Source organism: Meleagris gallopavo, chromosome 1 (genome assembly GCF_000146605.3).
Source record: "Meleagris gallopavo isolate NT-WF06-2002-E0010 breed Aviagen turkey brand Nicholas breeding stock chromosome 1, Turkey_5.1, whole genome shotgun sequence".
In the NCBI taxonomy this organism is placed as follows: Eukaryota; Metazoa; Chordata; class Aves; order Galliformes; family Phasianidae; genus Meleagris; species Meleagris gallopavo.
The window spans coordinates 172,161,004-172,177,563 of record NC_015011.2 but is presented as its reverse complement, the minus strand read 5'-3'; the positions used below and the strand labels follow the sequence as shown (position 1 = coordinate 172,177,563).

Genomic DNA, 16,560 nt, shown 5'->3' with positions numbered 1-16,560 from the left:
TCGCTGGGCTGCGGGACGCCGCGGGTGGAAAAGCGGTTACAGCCAGCACTGCCTGCTTTGAGCGTTTGTTTTGCAGCGGGAACTCGTGTGCTTCTGTCTGCTTCCCCTTTGCCGTTCTGTGAAGCGTCTCCAGCTCCAAACTCAGCCTGCAGGGCAGAAGGTTCCAGGGAGGCATGGTTGCAGCCTTAAAGAGACCTAATGAGCAGGAGGGGAAATGAAGTTTTTACGTGGGTACATAGCGATACTGGGTACATGGGGAAACAACTTTAAAGAATGGGAGAGTTAAGTTAGATATTGACCCTTCACTGACAAGGTGGTAAAGTGCTGGCACAGCTGCCCAGAGAGGCTGTGGGTGCCCTATCCCTGGAGCTGTTCACAACTGGGTTGGGTTGCACATTGGGCAGCCTGATCTAGTGCTCAATTTAGTAGCTGGCAACCCTGCCTGCGGCACAGGGGTTGGAGTGTGATGATCTTTGAGTTCACTTCCAACCCAAGCTGTTCTGTGATTCTACTTCTTTCTCAGTTGAGAGGAAAAAACAACTATTGCATGCAGTAACCAGGATGCAGGTGAATTCTGGATTTTCATAATAAATACACCTTTATTACTCTTTATTCCTTTCCTAATGATTTGGTATGATCAGGCCACAAAGTGGCAATATAAATACTCCCCATAAGTCAGAAGGCATATGGGAGAGGTATACAATTTGAGCTTAACCCACGTGTAACAGTGGGCTAAGGTTTTTTGGTCTGTGGTATGCAGTAGTGATTGCTGCATGCTGGGGAACAGTGCTTGTTTCTCCCAAGTTGGTCGGAATGTAACAACTTCAAGGCCTGAACCTGTGGAAGAAAGCAGGATAGCAGAACTCTTTATAAGGACATGTGGTGACAAGACAAGGGAAAATGGCTTTAAACTGGGGGAGGGTAGATTTAGACTAGATATTAGGAAGAAATTCTTTACTGTGAGGGTGTTAAGACACTAGAACAGGTTGCCCAGTGAGGCTATGGATGCCCCCTTCCTGGAAGCATTCAAGGCCAGGCTGGGATGGGGCTTTGAGCAGCCTGGTCTAGGGGGAGGTGTCCCTGCTATAGGGTTGGAATTAGATGATCTTAAAGGTCCTTTCCAACTCAAACCATTCTATGATTCTGTGTTAGTGCTAAACTTGGTGCACTGTTTTGTTGCACTGGTAGTATATTTTTTGGCCTCGACAAGCACCTCTGGAGTCAGATTCTTAATAGAGGGTTTAATGCTCACCTTTGTGGACAGGATTGAAGTGAAAGACAGTTGGGTTAGATGATTGTTTTGTTCTTAACTTAAGCTTTTCAGGTAGAAGGGAAGTACTGATAGAGATTTGTAAAGATGAGGAGGGTGTTGGGCAGGAGAGGAGAAGTAATAGAAAACCAAAAAAGATGTCCTAAGTTGTGAATGTGATCTGCTTAAGGTTAACATGACTGAAATTTTCCAAAGCATGAATATTTTCTCTGTAGAACATCATAGAATGTCTTCTAAACAGTGTAGCTCTAATTCGTAAGTGGTGGTTGTACAAGGAACAGGATAAAAATGCAAATGGAAAGCGTGTAAATTTTATCGTTTCTTGCGTGTGGCTTTGACAAGTCCATGCTAGTATCCTGAAGTATGTTTTGTTTTGCTATTAAAAAAAGTTGTCACTCCCACCCAACGGCAAATGCTAAACGTAATTCACTTACACAAACAAAACTGAAGTGTTGTGAATGACTTCACTTACAAGAAACACAGTCAAATTCAGGACATGAACTAACCATAGTAACTTAGAATCGTAGAATCCCCGGGTTCGAAGAATCCTCCAAGATCATCCAGTTCAACTGCCCGCCTATCAACAGTATTTCCCATTAAACCATGTCCCTCAGTACAACATGAAATGTTTTTTGAGCACCTAACTTGGTTTGTTTTGAAGTTTAGAAGATTAACTCGTCTGTATTGCTGGAGCATTCTCTGTGACTGCTGGAACGGTGAAGATAATGTGGAAAGGAAAAGAGACCAGATGTTGAATAAATACAATTGCATTCTGTTGCTGTTATTTTCCTCTGCAGCTCAATAAGACGAGCAGATTCTTTACTCTTAAGATTCTTCAGCAGTAAAAAGTAAATGTATGATACCAGACTCACTTCTCTATTTTGTTTTGTCTTTAATGCTCAGGATTGTGTTGAAGGTTCGGTTTCTGCTACAAAGCAGAGAACAGGCTCCATTGGAGATCGCCCAGCAAGACCGACTCTTTTAGAACAAGTATTGAATAAAAAGAGACTGGTAAGTTGTGTCGTCTTAGAGGTCTGGAACTCAGATACACAAAGGTGGTGTAGCAATGTTTCACTGTCACCCTTTGTGAAAGATAAAAATCAGTTCAGTGATGCATGTACGTATTTTCAGATTTGAAATATGGTGCAGTTCAGGTGTCTGATTGTGCTGCTGCATGAAATGCAAAGGTTACTGAATTTATTGATTGTTGCTTTGGTAACTGAAGTTGGGTTTGTTTGTTGTACTAGGTAGGTCTTAATTGGTTAACCCATCTTTTCTGCAAAGTTTCAGATAGACTTGAAGAGTCCCTGCACTGTTCTGCAAACTCTGCTATTGTGAGTTTGGTAGGCTTACTGTATCACTCTCAGAATTGCATACTATTTGTTGGTAGAACAAACTGAGCATACTGTATTACTGTATCACACATAGACTGCATGGATGGCATAGGTTATAAGTTTTGAAGCACTTGTGTTGCTTCTGTAAGTCTTCTTAAGGAATTGTGCCTAATGAAGGGAAATAATTCAGTACTTAACAATTGTTTGGGCTTTTTCATTGCAATTCTTTCTACTTCATTGGTTTTCTTACAGTCTCCTTCCAGCAGAAGCTAGTAGAGCTGTCTGCCTGCTCTCTGTTAGCAGTGAAAACTAGTTTTAGAACCCCTGCAGCCCTTGTTCAGAACTCCATCCATAGCTGGTGTTCTGTATCACACACTACTGGTGTTTTGTATCTGAGGCTGCAGCAGTCGGGGTAGTAGAATGGGGAAGAATTCATTGAAATGCTGTAAAACAGAACTACCCTGTGCAGTGAAGTAACTTGAGAAAACTAACATAAAGTATGGAGAAGCAGGCTGCACATCTGTTCAGTGAGAAGTTGTTGTTGGTAATCTTACCTATTCAGTGCACTTGGAGGTTTAAGTTGTCTGCAGAATTGTTATTTTCAGCTGTAGTCTATGCAGAATGGCTTTGTAATAGCATAAAGTTCTCTGCCCTTACCTGGAAACTGCTGGTCCTTTTCACTGTAGATGTGAGTTGCAGGGTCACAGTACCTGATGCAGTGAGATGTCCATCATGTTCAGTGAACAGCCAGCCTAGGGAATTAATTCAACTGAAAAATAACCCTTTTCCTGCTTTAGATTTTGGATGGATCACCTCCAAACTTAGTTTGCCCTTTGGCCTTACAAACATTTGTGTTGCCTCCTTGCAGGAATGAGAATGAACAATGTTCATTGGTTGGAAGGCAGGCTGTAACTGTTTGGAAAGGGTTAAGCAGTGCTCTTTGCAAGTATCTATCTGCAGCTCTAGGCTTGTTCCTTTCCTTCCACTTGTTTCAGCAAATTTCTGTTCCTTCACTTTCAACAAGGTGACTTAAAGGGAGTTCATTCTTAAAATCTCATGTCCAGTGATAATCGGCGTCATGACCAGCAGTGGAATTTCTTCAGATGTGTTCATTTAACCAGGCTCCTATTTGGCTTTCCCATTCTAGATTAGAGGCTGAGATGCAAACAGTTCTAGATACTCTCATCTTTTGACTTTTTCATGTTTCATACTAAGGGTGATAGTTCAGTTCTCTGTTTCCTTTAAAGTTAAGTCTGCTTTCTTGCCTTGCAGTCCCTGCTCAGAAGTCCAGAAGTAGTGCAGTTTCTACAGAAACAACAGCAGCTGTTAAGTCAGCAGGCTTTGGAACAACGGCAGCAGCAGTTTCAAGGAGCACCTGGGTAATGAGAACAGATCATGACCTGCAGATGAGTCTGGTACTGAAGAAGGAATAGGATGTATATTTTCTTCAAATATAAAAAATGTAAATGTTTAAAGGAAAAGTAAAGCTGCTGTCATGTATTTTACTTGGTTCTTGTTTGCACTTTGACATTTTGAGCTGCTTGGGTGTCTGCAAACTTGTGAGCAAATCTGGAGGAGTATTTTTTGATTCTTTTTAAAACTTAGTTTGATTTTTCTTTTTAATGGAAATTTGTGTCAGTAATGTTTAGCTGTACACCCTTTTCCTACCAAAGTCTTCCACTAAATTAACATTTTTCTATATGAAGATTTACTGTTAAACAAGTCACTCTTTGATGACAATCATTGAAGGAAGTCAGTTACTTTCTATGGAAGTTGTGAAATAAAGTCCAATTTGAGCCAGTCCTGTGGCATGACTTAACAGCAATTCCTCAGGGATATGAGAAGCTTATATCCAGTATAATCTTGCACTAAAGGTTAAAGACAACATGCCATCAAGAAGTCAACCAGTGGCTCAGAAAAGCGTAAATCAGGTGATCCTCCTGCTTTGTATTCATTATATGCAAGTTGAGTAGGTTTGAAATGCTTCACTGTCTGCGCAAAGCATGTAAAGGAATATGTGTTCAAAATCTCCAAATGAGAGAACTAGAAAAGTGCTTTGGAGAAGAGTTAGAGATGAAATGTATGAGGTAGAGAGTTGGATCTTGTTTTGTGAAGTTATTTTGGAGGACCAGCTTGTAACACATCCTCGTTTGTGAGTGAGTAAGTTAAAGCTTTTAACTCAAATGCTAAAGGTTTTTAACAGCAAATGCCTCCAAAATGTCCAACGGGACAAATTGTGCATTTGTTGTCCTTTCTCTTCCAAAAAAGTTTAGTTAAAATTATGTTAGTAAGACAACTGATAGCTAATCAGCTCAAGTGCTGGACTTCTCAGGTTTTCAGCCAATTCAGACAAACTTGCAGTTGATTTGGTTAAGAATCCAAACACCTTATTTAAGAAATGAATCCCAAGTTTTGTATTAAACCTTATTTCCTAGTTGAAGCTATCTGAATGGTGGAGGTGCTTATTGAAGTGCTACTTTGATACTGCAGCAGTTTGATCCGCTGAATATTACCTGTTCAGAAGTGTTTGTCAGTCTTATGGGTTTTTCTAAGCTGTGCTTTTTGTATGTATAAAAACTGTTCAGTAGGGATTTTTGTATTCAGCGTTGTGTAAGTTGTTCTCTTAAAAAAAAAAGAAAAAAATCCAAAAATTTTGTACCAGCAGTTCTGGACCAATAAGTGTTTGAGTAAATCTATGTGCTTTTTTATTTTATTTCTTTTGTTTGTTGTTGTTTGGTTACATTTGTATGTTGCTTTGTGTTTATTTTCTGTATTAAAATGGCTAGCTCTGGCTAGGTGATGTGAAAACTGTTGCGTTCCCACTCTAAGGTTATTTTAGCATGTTTGTGAAAATGTATAATTTCAGCCCATTACAAGGAAGCACTTGTTCTGTTGTTTTAGATGGGCATCTTAGGAAAGCATTTAGGCCAACAGCTCTGTCTGGATGCTTCTAAAAAATGAAGTAATCCCAGGTACCCAACTTGGCCTTTGCCAGTTTCACTGATAGTTATTTTTCCTGTGCTGTTTTCCCATTTCTGGTTTTATCACATTATTTGCTGTTGTTAAATTCTCGAGGAATTTGTTTCAATTATTTCTCAAGGAAGATACGATGTAAAACATATTCTAAAAGCATTTGCTTTTACTGGAATAAGAGTGATTGTAATGAAATGATTTCAGAAATTTTAGTTGGTGGTGTCCCTCTGCTGCATCTATTCAAACCAATTAATTCTTCATTATATTATATTCATTGTACCACATATGTTGTATTTTTGGAGACACTGCACTCTCAACTTTAAAAATATTTCTGCATATAGTCTTGTAGTTGGAGTCCTTACTTGTGATTTTTTTTTCATTGCAGTTGTATCTGTATTCTATTTAACTGTGGGGTTTTTTTGTGGTTTTTTTTTTTTACTTTTTACACTTTTCTCTGCATTTCTTAGGAACTAATACTTGGAAAAAAGTGCTCAAGTTTCCTTTTCACTAACAGAATGATAAAAACACACTCTGTTTTATGTAACACACTTGCCTCAGCAGATAGGAAGATGTGCTGTACCACTGATAAAAGCCTTTTTCTGAAGAAATGAACATTCTTCTTGCATCTAAACCAACCCAGTATTAATAATCTGATATGGAGGGCCATTTAAGGTGTAGTTTGGGTTGTGGGTTTTTTCTTATTTTTGCATATTTCTAAGTTTGTCAAACATGGGATCTTCTAGAATGAAAGGTGTAAGCCACTTTAAAACCTGTAGTAGAATTAGGTGAGTTGGACCTGGAGTGGCCTCCTCACCCACTTCGGTTTTGAACATCTCCAGGAATTTTTGCAGCTTCTTTCAGTGGTGTTTGATCACCTTCAAAGCTTTTTAAAACCACACACGGACGTGAGTTTTTTTTACTCAGTTTAGCACCATTTATCCAGTCCATATATAAGCAGTTTGAGTAGGTTATTACAGGGTGTCATTTCAAAGACCTTGCAGAAGTCAAGATGCACATTGTTTGCTCCCTCTCTTGCCTGCAGAGCGAGGTGTTGCATTGTGGATGGCAGTCAGTTGGTCTGCTGTCATTTACTTGTGTATAGTTGCTGTTCACTCACAGCCCTGTCACATATGGGCTTGGAAATAGCTTTGAGGAGAATCTGTCCTTTTCAGGAAATGATGTGAGACTGAACAGCTTGTAGTTTCCTGGATTATTCTTTCCCTTCTTGAAGATGGGTGTAATCTTCCTTTGTCCTATGGTAACAAACCTCTCCCTGATCACTGTGTCCTGTCTGAAATGGTAAGAGTGAGGCCATGCAGTGATACTGGCCAGCTCCTGCAACATCCTTGGTGCCATCTCATCTGGTCTCATGGATTTGTGCATGACTTGAATAGTATAAGCGTTCCTAGACTCTTTTCTCTCTTATGAGTTCTGCTTAACATACACTGCTTTGAGGCTTGCAGAGCGGGGATTGTAGAGGACAAGCTTTACAAGGAAAAAAGGAAAAACCAAGAGACAAGAAGCACCAAATAAGTATTTCAGCCTCCTCTATATCCTTTGTCTGTAGGTGTACTGCCCACTGAACAGTGGGTCTGTGTTTTCACTGGAAACAGAAGTGTGAAGTGGAAAACAACCACAAAAGGAAAGCTGAATCTATACTACTATAGGGACGAATAGCTTTCTAGGATGAACTTTGTTTTTAAATGGTTGTTTTGTTTTGATAACTGTAGATGAGATATCTGGTGTTGATTTCACAGCAATTACTTATGTCATCTTCTCATAGAAGAAATTTTCACATGCCTTCCTTAAACTTTGAAGCGTACATGCATCTGAAAATCAGAATTTAATGCAGTGCCTGAATGTCTTAACAATAGTAAGTTGTTAGGCCTATTTCACAAATACTTGTAGAGCCCAGCTACCTTTTATGTAGTGTAGTGCAGTTATTTAGTATAGTATAGATGTGCACTGTTCAATTTGATTTTATTAGATTTCAGATCCAAGGTGAGTTATAAATGAAGATGGCAGTAAATCAGCCATGTCTGGACAAGCTTTTGTTAAGCATGTACCACTGAAACAAGCAATTCAAGTGTAGGCTTCTCCACCTTTATCAGACTTTGGTATCTTTCTGAAAACTAACTAATCACATTTTGTTGAGTGCAGTGATACCTTGTATCTGTTGTTCTCACAGAATTGCAGGGGTTGGAAGGGACCTAAGAGATCATTGAGTCCAACCCCCTGCCAAAGCAGGTACCCTATAATAGGTCACACAGGTGGTTGCCCACGCAGGTCTTGACTATCTCCATAGGAGACTCTGCAACCTCTCTGAACAACCTGTTCCAGTGCTCTGTCACCTTTAACATAAAGAAGTTCTACATGTTAGTGCAGATCTTCCTATGTTCAAGTTTTAGACCATTACTCCTTGTCCTATCACTACACACCATGAAGAACCTGCATCATTTATTTGCCTCCCGCCTCCTTTTAGATATTAATAAACATTTATCAGATCCCTTCTCAAGCCAAATGAGGTCTAACAAAGTGCTTACGCTTCTGTTTTCCCCCTAATATTTTGTTTGGGCAGTGGCAGAGGCACTGTGTGCCATGGACATTTGCAATTCCCAGTTTTATGGCAGGCTTATGTTACTTACATGGTAGCTGAATTCAGTATGCCTTGGGGCACAGCCTGTCCTGCTGCAGCCTGGCAGGTAAGAACCTACTAGTGGTTTTTGTTCTCATGTTCAGCCCATAGCTGAGATACAACGCGGTCATAACGGATGGATGCGCACAAACAAAACAGCCCCAAAAGATAATGCATTTACCAGCTTTCACATAGCACTTACCCAAGCGTGAGCATGGCTATCTTGAAGCTGGTGCGCTTAAATGGTGGGGGAGCACAGGGTAGAAAAGGGGCACAGGATGATATTCAACTCCTTGAAAGCGTAGATAATGGCAGAACAAGGGGAAATGGTTTTAAATTGAGGGAGGGAAAATTTGGTTTGGATGTCAGGGGGAAGTTCTTTACAGAGAGAGTGGTGAGGTGCTGGAACAGGCTGCCCAGAGAGGTTGTGGATGCCCCGTCCCTGGAGGTGTTCGAGGCCAGGTTGGATGGGGCCCTGGGCAGCCTGGTCCAGTATTAATTGGGGAGGTTGGTGGCCCTGCCTGTGGCGGGGGGGGGTGGAGATTCATGATCCTTGAGGTCCCTTCTAGTCCTGGCCATTCTGTGATTCTGTGAATGTGTTAAAACAGACAGTGTTTAATAAGATAGTTATCTGAAAATAAATGCAACTTGCTGAAGAGAGATGTGCATCTCAGCTATCCTGTATTTCTAGTGGTCTGTAATATCAGTGCCTTACAAGCTGGTGTAGACATCAAACGTGCTGGTAGCTGGGCTGTCCTGTTTGGGCAGTGTCAGATGGGATTCTCAGGAGGTGTGTGACCCAGCAGTGTCAACACAGTTTCAAGACCATTTTCTGTTCATGTTTCTGCTATTGTGGAACATAAATAATGAATTTTAGGAAAATTAAAATCTGACTTGTATAACAACATTTGCCTACGTTTTTCCTTCAACCTGCACAGCTGCAAATCTGTCTGATCACGTTGGCCTCTTCTCAAAGTAAGCTGGACCATCCTCCTGAATCTTCAAATGTACCACAGCAGAGCTAATGAGGGATGCATATACTTGATACCAGGCAGATTTTACGCCATTAAAATTTTCAGTCTATTTATATATTAACATTCCATTCTGCTTGGACATCCCATTGATCCTCTTGAATAAGTCTTGTATGAATAAAGGCTTCCAAAAAACTCCAGTTTCCAAAATCACTGGTTGTCAGGTGGTGACCCACAGCTTTCCAGAGCCAATCACTTTCAAATAAGAAAATAGGAAGGAACAAGACAGAGTTCTTAAATCAGAAATAACTTTATTAACAGTAAAACACAAGACGTGAATAATCCCTTTTACAATAGAATAGTTCCAGCCAAAGAAAATGGAGTGTGTTGAGAAGTGTGCTGTTCAAACATCAGGCTAAATATGTTGACTTCAGGATGCCTCAAATCAAACGCAACAGGAGGAATGCTTGGGAGAACATCCACTTGATTAGCAGTGGTCGTATTTCTGTGTCAGGGCATGGGGCTGATAGAGGACACTGAGCTGCCCCAATGCTTCAGGCTCCTGAAACTAAGCATGTCTCTGAGATTTTTTGTTCTCAAGAGGCAAGAGTCCAAGTAGTATTATTTGCACAGTGATCCACTGTGTTCTCACAGAATCTCACTAACTGTGAGTACTACTTAATTTCTTCTGGGTGGTGAAGTTTTGCCTCGACTGTGATGGAAAAGAGAGAGGGCAGAATTGTCTGTAGACAGAAGTGGTACCATTAAATCTTTATGTATTTCACAGTTCTTTTCTGCACCAGGCTGTGATAGCTAGTACTTTACACAAAAATCCCCACGCTTTGCTCAAATCCACCACTTCAACCCCTTGGCTGCATACATCCCTGCAGGATTATGGCTCCATCAATCCATACCAAGGCCTGTTTTTTCGCTTTCTTATTTAACTTCTCAGCCCAATTTAAATCACAGAGGTGATACTGAAATGACAGATTAAACTGCTAATGCTGAATTATCTGAAGGAAACACGCTGTGATATGCTTAACCTGTACTTGTAAAGTATTATAAATAATTAAAAACTGAACTCCAATTGCTTGAATAAGTAAAAAAATTATCTAGAGGTGCCTTCTCTCTGCTTACCGTTATGTTTGTTCTCTTGCTCTCTTGTTTGCAAAGCATCTCTTGGACATAACTGTGAATCAGTAAGGTGTAACACACAACTCAGCATCAAATGATCACTTTGAAACAGACGATGTGCTCACTACAATGGAAGTGCAATGGGTCAGATTTTACCAATTTTCTTCTAGCTTTTCTTTGCCGATGAGGTCTGTATTTAAGATTACTAACTGGTTGGTCTATTTCTTTCTATGCTATTCATATGCAATATTATTTGAAGATTAACACAGACTATAAAATAGCAGCATTCATGGATAATAAAAACACTATGATTGAAGATCTAAAAACTGTTCACAACTAGCTGCAAATGTTCACATTGGCTATATTGGAAGAATAGTTGACTGGAGGACATAGTGGTTATGTTTGTCTTGCAGAAGAGACACAACCTGCCTCATTATTTGTCATAGAATCATAGAATGGCCTGGGTTGAAAAGGACCTTAAAGATGATCTAGTTTTAATTTCCCTGCCACAGGCAGGGTCGCCAACCACGAGACCAAACTGTACAGGCACCAGCTCTGGTGCAAGTGGAGGTGTGCTCTTGGTTGGACTTACGCCTCACCTCCCTAGCAGGTAAGTGTGGTACCGGTATGGTGATGCAACATGAAGCACAATTGAGCGAGCTGGGGTGAAACGGGCAACAGGATTCTGGTCACTCCTGGCCACTCTGGAGCTCCCATGAGTAGGCGATGGTCACAAACCAAAGGCTGCATCTTATACTGGTGCATATTGTGTGCACTAGAGACACTGAGCAATTTCTCTCCACTGAACAAAGACTAAATGCCCACTCAGGCTTTCAGCACCAGAGAAGTCGATGAAGAGCCATGTACTTGAGACCCCTTCAAAGTCTACCAAGGCCTATCAAGTTCCTTGATTGTTTGCTTGATCCAACCAAGGAGCTGACATGTCTGCCTGAGCAGCCTCTGCATATCCAGTGGTTTGTGCAGTACTGCTGAGACTTTGACTTGCAGCACTTATCAGCCAGGGATGCGTGCCAGAAGCAAGGATGAACGCGGGGGGATTAGACAAAGCTGTAGTCACAAATGCCTGATTTGCTCCATTTTAAGAGCTATGTGATGGGATGATGTTTACAATGAGAGATGTTTCCAGTGCTGGTTTTATACTCATGAAACATTAATATCTAACAACTCTGTCCTGTACTGAACTCATGCAGAAATAGCTGAGAGTAAATAAACATGCTTCATCCTGACACTGTCTTCACTAACAGAGAACTCCTGCCTGTGACAACCAGTTACCACTGAACGTCTGTACAGAGCCACAGAACGATGTAAACCAGAAGGGATCTCTGGGCACCCACTCTGACACCCTGCTCAAGGCAGAGACGTCTCCAAGGAGGCTGCTCAGGCTGTGGGAAGGCTTAACACGGTGCTTGCTAGCTGAGTTTTCTGTAAGGAGGGATCTGAAGGGAGGCAAAGCCTGTACTACACTTCTGAGTGCTCCAGCCATCTTATTCATTGTCTGTTGCAGTGTAACTTTTGGGCACAAGGAGAGCAGCAGTGGCATTGGAATGGCTTCAGGCAGCATAAGACCTGTGTCAGTCCCCTCTGGATGTGAATGGCACATGAACACTGGTGCTGCAGATGAACTGGCAGCAATTAGACAGTCTCTTCTCAACTACTTAATAAGAAAACAAGAGGTCTGAGTACCATGATGGATGTTCTTTATGCCACGGCCTGACCAAACTCCCATTGCTGCCTGCTGCTGCATAGTACTTCTCCACAGAAACCTTCAACGGGGTTTGACGTTGATGACTCAAAAGACATTTAAAAAAATCTGCCTTCAGCTAAGCAGTCTCCCTGTAAGTGGTTTTAAATCCCTCAGGAAGTCCATCTGAAAAGCTTGGGTATTAATGAATGCCTTTAAAGGCTATAAACTGAATACACAGGGTGAAGGGTTCATGAGGATCTTGGAGCACAAAAGATCTCCTTCCAAAATGGGAAGGCATTACAGTGAAATACAAAGGTACCTTGCTGTAAATTATGAGAAACCTGAATTTTTTATTTTTAATTCACATACTAGAGAAGACTCTGAGGGTCTTTCAGCAAATAGTTAAATGATTTGTCTCATCTTACTGTAGGCATTTAAGTAGGTCAGAAGAAGTGCACTCCAGAAATGCCTGTTTCTTTCCTTTAGGAGGAAGGGCACATGAAGGTGACAGCCTTTAATGAGATGCACACATGGACTGCATGGAGGCCAAAGGGCTACCTGTGTGAGGACTGCTGCAAGAGCAGAAATACAGGAAAGGAAAAGCTGCTCTGAATTTACCAACGTGCATTTAAAAAACAGACACACTCACTGAGGAGGCATCATTACCAGGCTGTAAGGCCACCTGCCCATGGGCTCACCTCACCTCCTTCTGGATGCATCCACTGTAGCAGTCCATCTCTGACCGTGTCTTCCCCTTACACACAGCTGGCAGACAGAAGAATGCTCAGGGTGAAGTGTATCTGATCCACCTGAAAGACCTCATGATGAGATGAATGATGCCTCAGAAAAAAATGCTTCTCTTCACTGTCTGCGCTTCTTCCTCTGCAGCATCAGCAGGAAACTGGGTTCTGGAGCTGCCCAAAAGCAGTGCCCCTTAGCACAGCCACCTTTGCTCTCTGGGAGAGAGAAGACAATGCTGGCGATGTCCAGAAGCAACACCTAGGCTTCTCTTTGTGTGAGAAGGGGAGGAGGTTTCAGCCTAAGAGGCAAAGAAGAATTTAGGACGAAGGACGGTGCTAGCTCCTGGACAGGGGAGCTGATTTCCCTGTCCTTAGCTGCTAAATAAAGGGATTAGCAATATGAAAAGAACAACTGGGGAAAGGGCACAATGGACACCCTGAAAACAATGGTACCAACAGCTAAATACAGTGACACTGGAGACCAAGGGAGCTGAGGAGAAGGTCTGTTTCCAAACCCATCTTTCTTCAGTCTGCTAAGCAGTAAATGGCACGTCTGGAATTTGGGTGGGACCTTTGTACTGGAATCACTGCCACAGGCCATGCTTTTCCTACTCCACACTGATGATGTTGATGGCAAATGGTGACAGAATACAGTTCTTCATATTTATGAACTTCCTATAAACCTGCAGTTCTGCTTGAACTTAACAACCATCTGTCCTCCTGTGCCCTGCCAATGCTGGAGGCAGCTGATGGTGTGTTTAAAGGAAGTAACCCCTCTGTTTTATGCATTCTTCTGCTCTGTTCTTAACTGCCACCTTGTAGCAGGCATTATATAGCATCTAAAAGACACAGAAAGTATTTCCAGTGAATATTACTTGGTTTGCCTATGTAATGTACCTGAAGATTTCACGCATTCTCTTGTAATTAAGCAGTAAATTGTATAGCACCAGATACTGCGTGAGAAGAAAAGGAATATTATGTAGAACATATTTTTCTCAGTATAATTCTAGTGTGTGAGATTTGAAAAGTTACCACTTTTGTTGACCTTTAATGCAAAGCAGTTTTCAGGGGCCTGTTATGCTCTCAGGGAAATAATCCTTTACCCTTTCAGCAAGGTAAAGGGGACCATCAAAATGCAGTACTATTTCCCACGGCTCACCAGAAAAGAACAGCACTTGGAAAGGCTGGCTCTGGGGATGACAGTACGACCATAATTCCTCCTGCTTATAGGTCCACAGACAAGGTACTGTTAAGAAAGCTTTACACATAGACACACTCTTCTCTTGCTTATGGCTTATGCTGCTTCACCATCCTGTGCAGGCAAGGCTACAACACCGCAAATGCTAAAGCCTCTATGCAAGATGAGAAACCATCCATGGTATTAACAAAATGCCAGGAGCCCCTCTGACAAACCAGGGCACTGCAGTCAGGTCAAGGACTGGCACAGTGCAGGGCACAGCCTGACTGCCTCTCAACTCCTCCTCACTGTATCTTGTGAGCATGGGCCTTCCTGTTCCCAACACAGACTGTCCTGAGCTGAATGATGATATCATTTCTCAGTTCTTCAATGCACACTTCATTTCCTTTTCCTGAATCACAGTTCAAGTCCCTTTTAGACGTACCCTTGGTATCAGCACAGTAGTCTAACTACAGATAGTCCTAACTTCAAAACAAACAACATCAATACTGTATAATGGATAGGATTCAGTTTACATGCCAGATACATATGTAAGTATGTACGTACTTTGCAAAAAAGCACTGGAAGTTAATTAGATTTTAAACTTCTAGGCATATACTTCAAATTTTCTTTTTTTTCTTAGGAGCTTGTTGCTTTTCAGTGCAGCAGTACCATAAACTACTGTGTTAAGTGTATCGGACTACTCAGATGTGTCCAGAATGCTCTGATAAGCCACCAGAGCCAAAGGCATCCCAAGGGCTCTCTCCTCCTGCCAAACCCAGGGGTCTCAGCTCCTCACAGGATCTGTGGTCCCACAGTGCTTTGCAGTATGGAGACAGACTGGAATTGCTGTTTAATCCTTCAGTTCACTGGAGAAAAGTCTTCTATATGCTTAAGTCCTGTGCACCACCTAAGGTCCTCTCTCAGATCTGAAGTTAGGATGTAAAATGAATATAAATGGTGCCAATATCTGACTTTTGTTGCCTGCAGAAGGGTGAATTTCACCTACTAGGAACAGCAACAGCCAGGTTTCTGAATCCATGTGAAAGTGCTGAGAATTCGCACCGTTTACTGGCTTGGTTGGGGAATGAAGGTGCTCACAGAAACTGCTTGACACTTTTGCAGGAACTTGGCTTATTTTGAGAACAGATATGCTATACCTGAATTCCTACACTTATTGTACTGGCATCGGAATAACTAGAAACCACAAAACATAGCATGAAAAAAAATAGGAGAGTAGACTATGTATAGATATATTTACATCTGCATACATCTACATATAGAAGCTTCTGTTCACTGGAAATCCTATAAGCCACTGCCTGCAATAGCATCCATCCTAAGGGAATTCTAGAGATGATTCTTAAGAGACGGAAGAGATGGGGTTATGAGGTGAGCCCATCTGTGTCAGAACCTTATCCAGCCATTGCAATGGTCCGTGCAGGTGGATCTCAATCCAGCAGGGCGTGCTTGTAACATCTTGGCGATGATACTCTGCTCCCCAGCCCTACAAAAGCACCAGAGGACCAAACAGTGAGTCTTTAAAAAAAGTACATCAGTAAATCATAAATTCCGTGCTGCTGGTCTAGGATAGCTACAGGTAGTCCACCACCCAGCTCACTAAGATTTAATGCTTTGTCCTAGGGATAATTTTCTCTAAAAAATTAGCTCCTTTTAAAGTTTATTACTATCATAGTTAACAGGAACTCTGTACTATTGAATTAAAAATGTTTCTCCACACTTCCAGCTGGCAAGGAATGGCCTGTTTCTGAGTCTGGCTGCCTGCAAACAGCCCACAGGGAATGGTCCCCGCTGTTTGCATGCCAAAGACGTGCCCGGGAAAGTCTGCCAGGCTGTTGTCTGCACAGACAAAAAGCAGGCCAGGCCCTGTCATAACACTTCAGCAGGACTGGTAATGTTCCTGGGCACTGCTTCATTCATCGGCAGAGATGTACCCTGAGACTCTAGAAGTTGCATGTATTTCTCTAAGTCTTTGGAAACTTCCAGCAAGGTTCCCTTATCCTCCTTACTTTTAACTTAATTAATGCATAGATATTTTTCCATAGGTTTTCTATCCTTGAACACCTTCTCTTTTCCCAAGGGAATTCTTGCCTTTCTGCCACAGGAAATCCTGCAGTAATTTCTCCAGATCTTTCTGATAGATAAGGGACATGGAGCTCCTGTCAGAAGATGGGCACATGATATAGGCAAGGAGAAAACAGAAGCAGGAGCACCTTGCTTCAAGTGGGCACAGTGTCTGCTCGTTAAGCAGGCAGCCAGTCTGCCAAGGTTTGAGCTAGATACATTGATTTTAGCCACCTATGTGAATTGCTAGAACAGTGTGACGGGGTTAACAACATGCCACTAGACTTGACCAGGTGCTTTTATGAGCAAAGAAATAAAGAAAAGAAGTCATAACATTCAGCATCCAACCCCAGAGTTACTGCTTGCCTCTTTCCAACCCAAATGCAGAAGCTTTGAGTTGTTGTGATGCTTGTGCACTCTCTGTGGTTTCACAGCAATGCAAAGGGGTCCAAAGGAGAGCCCAAAGTCTTACAGCTAACTGGCTGCATCATCAACAAATGCTGAATTCTTCAAAGTACTGGGGCTGCTAGAAGCCAGTC

General features: G+C 41.8%; 1 protein-coding gene and 1 long non-coding RNA gene across 2 annotated transcripts in view; one reads left to right on the top strand and one right to left on the bottom strand.

The window, feature by feature from the left end:
* Positions 1-1,625: 1,625 nt before the first annotated feature.
* Positions 1,626-5,917, top strand: LOC100540575. The gene is made up of 2 exons (XR_796954.3): positions 1,626-2,281; positions 3,877-5,917. It is a non-coding gene; the product is annotated as an uncharacterized LOC100540575 (long non-coding RNA).
* Positions 5,918-9,477: 3,560 nt separating this feature from the next.
* SMAD9 (SMAD family member 9) overlaps positions 9,478-16,560 on the bottom strand; it is a 31,142-nt gene continuing 24,059 nt past the window's right edge. Inside the window, 1 exon segment of the mRNA XM_003203374.4 lies at positions 9,478-15,443. Within this exon segment, the coding sequence (XP_003203422.2) occupies positions 15,300-15,443 (144 nt within the window). The 3' untranslated portion in view covers positions 9,478-15,299.